We start from the raw sequence: 12,420 nt of genomic DNA on the forward strand, positions 1-12,420 counted from the left end.
GAAGCTGGTCTGAGGTGGGCGAGGGGGGAGAGATGACAGTACAGTATTTGTGTATGGTATCGTGTGCTGGGTGTTGTTTTGATGTTCCTTGGTGTGGGTGGATGTGTTGCCATGTACTGTAGTGGATGTTGTGGGTTTGTGGAGGCTGCAGCAAGAAACTGGGTGCCTGTCATGTCTAGGTGATCCTTGACTTTGAGGACTTTGGTTTCTTGATGTAGGTGGTCTGTGGAGGTTATAAATGAAGAGTGATTAATTCTTTACCAAATGGGTGCAGCCGTACCATATTTTTTGTTGAAATGAGTCTTTCACAGGTTGCTTGCAATTATTCCTGGTCTACTAGAGAAAACTTACCTCTGAAAGCTATAAATGAGGATTTATATTACTGAATGTGTCTTTCCACAAAGTGAAAAAGTTGGCAATTGTCAAACCTACTTTAAAGAGCAATAAAGATCATCAGAGTTTGAGCTCCTATAGACCAGTTTCAGATCTGTCATATATGTCCAAAATTATTGAGAATGTTGTACTTGATCAATTGATGGAATATCTGGTGAACATTAATGTATTACCAGATAATCAGTCTGCTTATAGGCAATTGTACTCAACAGAAACATTGCTGTGTAGTGTCACTAATGATTTACTAGGATGGATGGATGAGGGAAAATGTGGTGTCTTAATATTATTAGATTTACGTGCTGCTTTTGACATAGCAGTACATGAGCTATTGTTGGAAGATTTGAGGGCTATAGGAGTGACACAAAGAGCACTCAGTTACTTGGAAAGTTATTTAGATAATAGAAGTTACTGTGTACAAGTGGGAAACTCTTGTTTCTGAACATAGGATACTTAGAAGAGGTGTTCCCCAAGGCAGTGTACTGGGACCTGTACTGTTCTGTATTTACACTATTGAACTTTCATTCTTGCTGAGGGAACATGGAATGGCCTTTAACCTTTTTGCTGATGATACTCAGTTTTATTTGTCTATTAATAATGTATTGGACATTGAAACTCTGTTGACTAGGGTTATGGGAGATATCAAGAAATGGATGGATAGTGAACAACTAAAACTGAATGAAGATAAAACAGAATGTTTGATTTTTGGTAAAAGGGGTGTCTTGAGAGGGTTGCAGGGTTTTAGTATTAATGTAAATATTGTCAGTATATCTGAGAAGGTCAAGGACTTAGGTGTGATCATTGATAATTACCTGGTGTATGAATTTCAATGAACAAATAAATGGAATTGTAAAATTGGCAAGACTGAACTTACGAAATATTGCCTTTTTAAGGAAATATTTGGATATACATTCTGTTAAGATGCTTATACATAACTATGTCATTAATAGATTGGATTACTCTAAGTCTCTGTACTACAGTTTGCCTAAATATCAACTGAAGAAAATGTAAATTATCATGAACAGAGCAGCTAGATTAATAATGAATTTACCATCATATGTGAGGATTACACCAGTTCTCATTGAATTACACTGGTTGCCAGTTAAGGCTAGAATCATACACAAAATTTGTGTTATGACATATGTGGCAATGAAGACCGGGAAACCGGAATACTTAACGATATTATTACATACATTTGAACTACAAACAGATATTGTAGTAAGACATGCTTCTGATAGCTATAGACTCTTAGAACCTAGGTGTAACACAGACATTGGTTTTAGAGCCTTTAAAAATTGTGCCCCAAGACTACAGTATATAATAGACTACCAAGTGTGGTTAAGAGCAGTAATTATGTGGATCTGTTCAAAAGAAGACTAAAAACGTTCTTGTTTAGTGACTGCTATGATATGGAGGACAAGTGTAGTAGAGATTATTATGTATTATGAAATTCTGTAAAATGTGCAGTACCGGTATTAAATTGATAGGAGACAATATTGTGTTATTATGAGTAAGTCAGTATGACCATGTTATTTACCATAAAGTGTCAGGGTGATTATTAATAGTCTTGTGTCAAATTTATTGTATTACTGAAAATGGGCACTATTAAATTGGAATTACAGTACTAGTTTTATTACTTTTAAGCATAACCATGTTTTACTATTAAGTTTTACTATTAAGTATTATTACCTAGTCTTTCATTAATATTATGTTTATAGTGCAATAATTGTATCAATACATGTTATATTATTTTTGTAAAATATTGGCGGCTCTGCAGAGCGCCACATGTTGGTGGAGTGGAGCCTGATAAACCAAATAAAGATAAAGAAAGATAAAAGATAGAATGCGAACCGGTATATATTCCACGGTTGTCTGCCAGTAGCTGGCCATATTTAACGTTCCTAATGTGCATTTTTTACATTTGAAAGCTGGCTGTCAAATGCAAGTGAGGTTAGGTTGGATTAGGTTTGGTTTGGTTAGGTTAGGTTTAGTTAAATAATTAAGTTTCCCATTGTTTCGACGTGGAATACACTGATGAGCCCTGTCAGAGCAATGGTTGGTAAACAACGCGGCCAGTTGGAGAGATCATTGGTAAACATTGCCATGGACAACCTGGCTGCTTCCTTAAATACTGGTACCCCAAAATAGGTATATTTTGTCTTTTTCCAAGCACTTTTTGCAGTCACATTGGAACATTTAACTATCTGTGTTGTTTATGTACCAAAATTACTTACCTCTAGATCATTTGTTACAAGTGGAATCGCTACGCCCATTTGATAAAGAATTGCCGAAGTGTTTGAGTTGATGGTAGGACAGGTTGATGGCAAAAGTCAGGGCAACATGGAGGCAACTTGTTTGTTTGATTAAGGTGTCTGGCTGTAGATACATACATAGATCTCATAACTCTTAAAATATTCTGAGATATAATTAACATGTTTTAATGGTTCATGGTACATATCCAGGAATATAATTTCTTTGTGACTAAACACTGAGAGATGGTGACCTCATATTAGGCCTACTGATACTGTTAATTTTTTACTGAAATTTACTGTATTTCAGAAGTGTAAAACTGGCATGAGAAAGTTGACAGACTTGTGTTTTTTCTTTTGCACACTGGGAAGGGAGGGGAATTCTGGTGCTACTGTTAACTAGTTGACTGGAAAACTCGTTCCTCTCGTTTTTATCTCAGGTACTGCCACTGACAAGATTTCTTGGGAATATTAACTTTGCAGGTAACATGGGATACTGTATATTGTTTAGTATTATTTTCTAGAAACTTAATATTGTCAGCCATGATCATTATCATCATCATCATCATCATCATCATCATCATCATCATCATCTAATCCTGTGTTGCCCCATGAGGACTGTAGGAGCCCAGGGCTAGGCAAGATGGTCCTGACATTTAAAATGAGAGTAACCAGCCTCACTCATCCCTGAGTGGCAGTACATTAGTAATAAACTCCAACCACTCCTTGGATATGGAAACCTACACAGGTTCAATCCAATAGGAGTGCCTTAATTACCCACTAAACCACCAGGTGTCATAATTTGGTTATACCTTTTTTAATTATGAACTAAAAATTATGTGTAAATTGCAGGATCAGACAGTATGGCAGAGTTACTTAAAATCCTGCTGAGCTTCTCTGAGCAAGCTGGAGCAGTGGCAAGAGCAGTGCGTGAAGAGCCCCATCTGTTTTCATTACTGGTGGAAGAAAAGGGGGAGGAGGAGAAGAATCAGCGATTTGCGCACGACTTCAAGACCTTGGCAGATGTACTGATACAGGAGACATTAAGGCACCGTATTGCCCAGCATGTTAGTATACTAATTCTGATATTTTACTGAAGGATGAACCATATGCAGTATTACTCTAATTTCATTTCTCTTTGGGCATACAGCCTAATTAAATATGAAAGAACTTAAATACTTGAAGAGTTATTAGACTGCTGTGCAAACACAGTTTAGCCATTTGTAATATACCTGGTACAGTATGTGGATAAGATCTTTTTTTAATGATTTGTGGTGAAAAGATGAGAGGGCATTGTAATCTTATGGCACTGGTGTGTTACTGAGAATGTTGCGGTGATGTGATTGGTTTATTCTTGCTACCCCCAGATGATTTTACTCAGCCTATGACATATTTCTATTAGTTAAGGAGTAAATAAAGCATATATAGGCTATACAACAAAACCTCAATATAACAGACTTCAGTAGACCCGAATTCGCTTTTATCGGACTTGAGGAGGTCCATCCATCCATCCATCATCCAATCCTACATTGCCCCATGAGGAGCATAGGAGCCTGGGGCTAGGCAGTTGGTCCCGAAATTTAAGATGAAAGTGACCAGCCTCACTCATCCCTGAGTGGCATTACAAGAGCAATCAACCCCAACCATCCCTTGGATATAAACCTTCACCGGTTCAGTCCGATTGGAGCGCAATAATTACCCACTAAACCACCTGGCGCCAAAATTTGGTTATATGGTTACCACCCAGCATAGTAAATGGTTTCCTGGTGTACAGGAAACCATTTGGCATGTCCTGTACATCAGGAAACCATTTACTATGCTGGGTGGTAACCATATAACCAAATTTTGGTACCAGGTGGTTTAGTGGGTAATTATTGCGCTCCAGTCGGATTAAGCCGGTGAAGGTTTATATCCAAGGGATGGTTGGGGTTGATTGCTCTTGTAATGCCACTCAGGGATGAGTGGGGCTGGTCACTCTCATCTTAAATGTCGGGACCAACTGCCTAGCACCGGGCTCCTATGCTCCTAATGGGGCAAAGTAGGATTGGATGATGGATGGATGGATGGAGCTCCTCGAGTCCGATAAAAGTGAATTCCAGTCTACTGAAGTCTGTTATATTGAGGTTTTGCTGACTAAACTCCTATACATCGGAAAAAGTCCGATAAAGCCAGAAGCAGTGTGGACTGCCTGACCACTTCAGCTATGTTCACCACAATAAGGTATATAAAAGACATGTTTATCAGTGTACAGTATGGTATTATTATATATATTATACCATTTGATTAATGTAATGAAATTATAAGCGTACAGTACCGCAATGGTAGTCTAAACAGTTTAAAAACCGTTCATGCAATGCGGACTAATGTCTGATGTATCGGAAAAAGTCCGGGTTAGTAGGGGGAAGTCCGGATTTCACTTTTATTGGAATTTCGCATTTTTCGGAATAGCTGGGAACCCAGTTAGAGTCCGTTATAGTGAGGTCTTACTGTATATATATATATATATATATATATATCTATCTATCTATAGCCCGACGCCCTAATCCCGCAAAGGGTGGCCGCAGACAAAACGCCTCCAAGTCACTCTGTCACCCACCATTTGACTCCCCTCCCCCCAACTCACCCCCCCCTTCCTCATATACCTCTCAACTCCATCCCTCCACCTCATCCTCGGTCTACCCCTCCCTCTCCCTCCCTCCACCTCACCTACATACACCCTCTTAGTCAGTCTTTCATTCTCTATCCTCTCCACATGTCCAAACCACCTCAGTGTATTTCTCCTAATCTTTTCAGTATATATATATAAGTAATCCCTCTAATATCCGAACGCCCAATATCTGAACATCCCCACTAACCGGACATAATCGTCCCGGGATCCAATATTCCCAAAATGGGCCAAAAACCGCAAAAAATTAGAAAAAAATCTGAATTTTTTCCCTCCTGTAATTTGAAATTGCCGCATGACGCCAAACAGCTGTTACACCATGGTCCCTTCACCCCTTCCTCCCTCCCCCTCCCCCCTCCCCTGTCAGGGTTGCCATTTGGTATTTTTCATTACCAAGTGTGGGCCAATTTGGTAATGAAAAATTCATTTGGTAATGAATCAGAATAATGTATTACCAAATGGATTTTTCACATGTATGAGGATACACAGGATGGAGATAGTGGATTGTTTGCTCTCTCTGATTAATCTGCTATCCTACATAGTGTGAAAATAATCAACATGGTGTTAATTATAAGGAGAGTGATTACATGTATTTCCACTTGTATATATAATTAGTGAAGAATAAATGCTAGCTTTACGAATTTGGAAATGAAAAGTTAAATTTGGTAATGAAAGTTGAGGAGATTGGTAATGTGGTCGTTGCGATGTGGCAACTCTGTTAACCCGCCATCATCAACAGTCACAGCCAAACTCCAATCAACAACAGATGCTTATAGCTGTGCAAGCCACAGGTGCTTGTTTTTGTGAATAAACAGTGAATAAACTGCAATACCTCGCCACTAGAACACACGGGAATTTACAGTGTTGTGCAGTGTTAAGAAATTAGAATTTAGAGTGCAGAGGATTAACTGTGGACTGCAAACTGGCAGTTCAAACCAGTCCAGGAGCCAGGGACTTGTAAGTACCCAGAATGTTTTAATATTGTATAAACTCACCTCTAAAACCTCATTTTATGGTTCGTTTGCATTTATTTCAGTTTTTTATGTGCCTTATTGGTGTGATTTGGGTCTTAAATAGGTGCAATGCATGTCCAGAGGGAGTTGTATAGGTGTTTTTCTGAGTTAGGGTCCATAAGTACAGTACAAGTCCAGGAGGCTGGGGCCCAATATCCAGACAGGATCACTATCCGAACATGCCTTTGGCGCTATTACGTTCGATATTGGAGGGATTACTGTACATATATATATATATATATATATATATATATATATATATATATATGTATATATATATATCATCATCAGCCGTTTGAGTATCCACAGCAGGACCGGCCTATCCTGACTGAAGTCGGAACGATACAGCCAATATCTCTACCAAGTGGCTTAGGCTGTCTGGTAGAGATTGTATGTAGGGTGAGAAGTGCTTGTAAGTGTAATTGTAGTGTTGGAGTGGCTTTGGATGTGTGTGTAGTTTGTGAACCAAGTGTAATCGGCCTGCGCAAGTCGACTGAGTGCAAGCATACTTCATAGTAAGCGACACTGGTTCAACCACAGCACCCCTTGTGACCGCCAATGCAGTACGTGGCCCCTGGCGGGGCGCGAACCCTGGTTCACCCGTGTATGAAATGCACACTCTACCACTGTACCACAGAGGCTCCATATATATATATATATATACAGTATATATATATATATATACAGTAATCCCTCTACTTTCCGGATGCCCACTTTCCGGACATCCCCACTTACCGGACATTGTGGGCCTGGACCATCGGAACTAAAAAATGGCCAAAAAAAGAAAAAATCCCCCCCCCAAATCCTAAATTTTACCCACCCGCACCGGTAATTTGAAATTGTCATGCAGCGCCAAACAGCTGCTTACACCATGGCCCCTTCACCCCTTCCTTCCTTCCTCCCTCCCCCCTTCCCTGTCAGGGTTGCCGTTTGTTATTTTTCATTACCAAATGTGGGCCAATTTGGTAATGAAAAATTCGTTTGGTAATGAATCAGAATAATGTATTACCAAACGGATTTTTCACATGTATGAGGATACACAGGATGGAGATGGTGGATTGTTTGCTTTCTCTGATTAATCTGCTACCCTACATAGCGTGAAAAGAATCAACATGGTGTTAATTATAAGGAGAGTGATTACATGTATTTCCACTTGTTTATATAAGTAGTGAAGAATAAATGCTAGCTTTACGAATTTGGTAATGAAAAGTTAAATTTGGTAATGAAAGTTGAGGAGATTGGTAATGTGGCTGTTGCGATCTGGCAACTCTGTTTCTCTGACTTCAACAGTTACTCCCTAACTTCGATTGTGAATAGATGCTTATCACACAGGAAGCCACACATGCTCATTTTTTGTTAATAAACAGTGAATATACTGCAATATCTCGCCTCTAGACCACATGGGAATTTACAGTGTTGTGCAGTGTTAAGAAATTTGAACTTAGAGTGCAAAGGATCAACTGTGGAGTGCAAATTGGCAGTTTATCTGGCGATTAGAACTGCAGTGGTGCAGTTAAGAACAATGTGCAGTGTTAAACAATTATAACTCACAGTGCAAAGAATTAAGTGCAGCACAACACTGGATTACTGTATGTGCTTCAAGAGCATTTTCACCACTGCCAAAACCTTAGAAAGGCAGCCACAAACGTGATGTAAGTACCCTGGCTGAGGTACAGTCACTTCTAATTCCTCATTCTTTGGTTCCTTTTCATTTATTTCATGCTTTATGTCCATTATTGGTGTGAATGGGGTCTTAAATAGGTTTAAATAGATGCTATGCATGTCCGGTAGGGAGTTATTTAGGTGGCTTTCAAAGTTAGGCTGGGTTAGGGTCTATAAGTACCAGTTCAGGAGGCTGGTGCCCACTGTCCGGACAGGACCACTTTCCGGACTTGCCTTTGGCTCTATTACATCGGATAGTGGAGGGATTACTGTATATATATATATATATATATATATATATATATATATATATATATGTATGTACTGTATATATATATACTGTATATTGGCGCCTGGTGGTTTAGTGGGTAATTATTGCACTCCAGTCAGATTGAGCCGGTGAAGGCTTACATCCAAGGGGTGGTTGGGGTTGATTGCTCACATAATGCCACTCAGGGATGAGTGAGGCTGATCACTCTCATCTTAAATGTCAGGACCAACTGCCTAGCCCCAGGCTTCTACGCTCCTCATGGGGCAATGTAGGATTGGATGATAGATAGATAGATAGATATACTATATATATATATATATGTAATCCCTCTAATATCCGAACACCCAATATCCGAACATCCCCACTAACCGGACATAATCGTCCCGGGATCCAATATTTCCAAAATGGGCCAAAAACTGCAAAAAATTAAAAAAAATCTGACTTTTCTTTCCAACTGGTATTTTGAAATTGCTGCGTGGCGCCGAACAGCTGTTACACCATGGCCCCTTTACCCCTTCCTTCCTCCCCCCTCCCCCCTCAGGGTTGCCATTTGGTATTTTTCATTACCAAGTTTATTTTTTATTTTTTTTTATTTTTTTTTTATGTGAGGAAGAAGGAACCAAAGGCAACGAGCCTGCAAAACTATTCCTTCCAAGAGAAAAACAAAATATAAGAGAGAGCCAAATTCAAGATGCGATCAAATCAAGATGCCTGGACACACTGTGTTTGAAAAACTGGAGATCATAGGAAGTAGGAAATACAGACAGAGGGAGACAGTTCCAGAGTTGACCTGTTGCATAAATGAAGGACTGGGAGTAACGGTTAACTCTTGCATTAGAGAGTTGGACAGAAAAGGGATGAGAGTTTGCTGCTAGATGGGTGCTACGCGCCCGTCGTAGGGGTGGAGGAATACATGCAGACAGTTCAGATTAGCAGTGACCATTGAAGTAGCGATAGAAAAGAGATAAAGATGCAACAGTGCGGCGAAGAGACAAAGGTTGAAGGGAGTCAGTAAGAGGAGGAAAGTTAATGAGGCGAAAAGCCTTTGACTCCACCCTATTGAGAAGAGCTGTATGTGAGGAGCCTCCCCACACATGAGAGTTGTACTCTACACAGGGGCGGATAAAACCCCTGTATAGAGTCAACAATTGTGCAGGGGTAAAGAAAGAATGGAGTCGGCTTAGCACACCCAATCTCTTGGAAGCAGATTTTACAAGAGATGTAATATGATCTTTCCAAGACAAGTCCCGAGTAAATGAAACCCCAAGCATGTTCAAGGATGATGCAGGATTAAGCTGAATATTATCAAACATTAGTGGGTATACCTGTGGAAGATTTTGTCGGGTTGATAGCTGCAAAAACTGAGTCTTGGGTGCATTAAAAACAACAAGATTATTTTTACCCCAGTTAGAGATATGAGCCAAGTCAGACATTAGGTGTGCCATAGCCTCATCCCTTGTTTGTTGAAGTAACTGCTGAGATGCACGTTGCGGGAATCGAATGGAAAGGTGAAGGGTGGAGTCATCAGCGTGTGAGTGAATAGGGTTAGATGTACAGCTTAGAAGGTCATTGATGAATAAAAGGAAGAGAGTTGGTGATAGGACAGAGCCCTGAGGAACACCACTGTTAATAGATCTAGGAGAAGAACAATGGCCGTCTACAACAGCGGCTATAGAATGACCAGAAAGGAAGCTAGAGATGAAGGCACAGATAGAAGGATAGAAACCGTAAAAGGGCAGTTTGGAAATTAAAGATTTATGCCAGACTCGATCGAAAGCCTTAGAGATGTTAAGTGCAATGACAAAGCTTTCGCCAAAGTCCCGAAAGGAGGATGATCAGGAGTCTGAAAGGTAGGTGAGAAGATCGCCGGTGGAGCGTCCCTGACGGAACCCATACTGACGATCAGAAAGAAGGTTGTGATAGGAAAGATGCTTTAAAATTTTTCTGTTAAGAACAGACTTGAAAACTTTTGAGATACAGGATGTTAAAGCAATTGGACGATAGTTAGAGGGTTTGGAATGGTCACCCTTCTTTGGGACTGGCTGAATGAGAGCAAACTTTCAGCAAGAAGGAAAGGTACAAGTTGACAGACAAAGGCGAAAGAGTTTGCCTAGGCAGGGTGTAAGCACAGAAGCACAGTTCTTGAGAACAACAGGAGGGACTCCATGAGGCCCATATGCCTTATTAGTATTGAGGCTTGTGACAGGAGAAAATACATCAGCTGAAGAAATTTTAATGTCAGCCATGAAGAAGTCAGAGGGGGGAAGTGATGGAGGAACAGCACCGGAATCGTCTAAGGTGGAATTGGAGGAGAAAGTCTGAGTGAAGAGATCTCCTTTATCAGTAGAAGAAATAGCTACAGAGCCATCAGAGTAGAAAAGAGGAGGGAAGGATGATGAGGTAAAGTTGTTAGAAAGGTTTTTGGCAAGGTGCCAGAAGGAGCGGGAAGAATTCGAGTTAGAGAGTTGAGAACACTTAGTACGAATGAAGTTATTTTTAGCAGAGCGAAGAACAGACTTAGCACGATTCCGGGCAGAAACGTATAAAAGATGTGATTCAGGGGTGGGTTGGCTCCGGTACCTTTTATAGGCCCTCTCCTTGTTGCGGACAGCATTAGAACAAGCGTGATTAAACCAAGGCTTTCGTGCATTAGTCAAAGGATATGACAAAGGAATGTATGCTTCCATGCCTGAAAGAATAACCTCTGTAATGCCAAGGCACACTCAGATGGCTCCCGGCCATGGAAGCAATAATCATTCCAGGGAAAATCAAAGAAGTACTGTACTGCCTGAGGGCCTCCCAATCAGCAGCTCCAAAGTGCCACAGACGACGTTTCTTTGGAGGGTCCGCAGGCCGTACTGGAGCGATAGGACAGGTTAAGGTGATAAGGTTGTGATCAGAGGAGCCCAACGGAGAGAAAAGATTAACAGTGTAAGCAGAAGGATTAGTTGTAAGGAAGAGGTCAAGTATGTTGGAACTTTCTCCAAGGAGATCAGGGATACGGGTATGGTGCTGTACAAGCTGCTCTAGGTCATTAAGGATAGAAAAGGTGTAGGCTTGTTCACCAGGTGGATCAGTGAAAGGAGAGGAGAGCCAAAGGTGGTGGTGAACATTGAAATCTCCTAGAATAGAAAGGAGAAATGGATAGAATGTGTTCCATCGTAGAAGTAAGATAGTCAAAGAATTTTTGATAGTCAGTAGAATTAGGAGATCAGTAAAGAGCACAGATATATTTAGTCAGAGAATGACAGGAAAGCCAAAGCCAATTTGGTAATGAAAAATTCGTTTGGTAATGAATCAGAATAATGCATTACCAAATGGATTTTTCACATGTATGAGGTTACACAGGATGGAGATGGTGGATTGTTTGCTCTCTCTGATTAATTTGGTAGCCTATATAGTGTGATAATAATCAACATGCTGTTAATTATAAGAAGAGTGATTACATGTATTTCCACGTGTATATAATGTGAGTACGTTTAAGTACTTGGGTAGTGTGATGAGTAAGGATGGAGGTTTGGAGGGTGAAGTGCTTGAAAGGGTACAGCAGGGAAGAAAGGTTGCTGGTTCTTTGAAAGCAGTGATAAGAAACAGGGAAGTGAGCATGGAAGTGAAAAAGTTACTACATGACAGTATTGTGATACCAACTCTAACGTACGGAAGTGAAGCTTGGACGTTGTTGGAAGGACACAAGTCAAGAGTGAGAGCCGTGGAAATGAGTTATTTAAGAGGAGCCTGTGGAGTCACATGGAGAGACAGGCTGACGAATGAGGATATAAAGGAGCGTTGTGGTGTTGATGTGGATGTGATAGGAAGCGTTATGAGGAACACACTGAGGTGGTTTGGCCATGTGGAGAGGATGGAGGGTGAAAGACTGACGAAGAGAGTGTATGTGAGTGAGGTGGAGGGGGAAAGAGGGAGGGGGAGGCCGAGGATGAGATGGAGAGATGGGGTGGAGAGGTATATGAGAGAGGGGGGTGTGAGTTGGGAGCAGGGGAGTGAAATGGCGGGGGACAGGGCGACTTGGAGGCGATTTGTTTGTGGCCACCCCAAACGGGATTGAGGCGTCTGGCAATAGATAGATAGATAGATAGTATATAATTAGTGAAGAATAGATGTTAGTTTTACGAATTTGGTAATGAAAATTAAAAATGGTAATGAAAATTGAGG

The 12,420-nt window shown here is 40.6% G+C and overlaps 1 protein-coding gene across 1 annotated transcript in view; it reads left to right on the plus strand.

Annotated features, from left to right (window-relative positions):
* Positions 1-3,490: 3,490 nt before the first annotated feature.
* Ipp (inositol polyphosphate 1-phosphatase) overlaps positions 3,491-12,420 on the plus strand; it is a 131,432-nt gene continuing 122,502 nt past the window's right edge. The window contains exon 1 of the mRNA XM_080278890.1: positions 3,491-3,706. Within this exon, the coding sequence (XP_080135016.1) occupies positions 3,503-3,706 (204 nt within the window). The 5' untranslated portion in view covers positions 3,491-3,502. The remainder of the gene's footprint in view (positions 3,707-12,420) is intronic.

This window comes from Coenobita brevimanus, chromosome 75 (genome assembly GCF_032717465.1).
Source record: "Coenobita brevimanus isolate Jiangsu-jjx chromosome 75, ASM3271746v2, whole genome shotgun sequence".
NCBI lineage: Eukaryota > Metazoa > Arthropoda > Malacostraca > Decapoda > Coenobitidae > Coenobita > Coenobita brevimanus.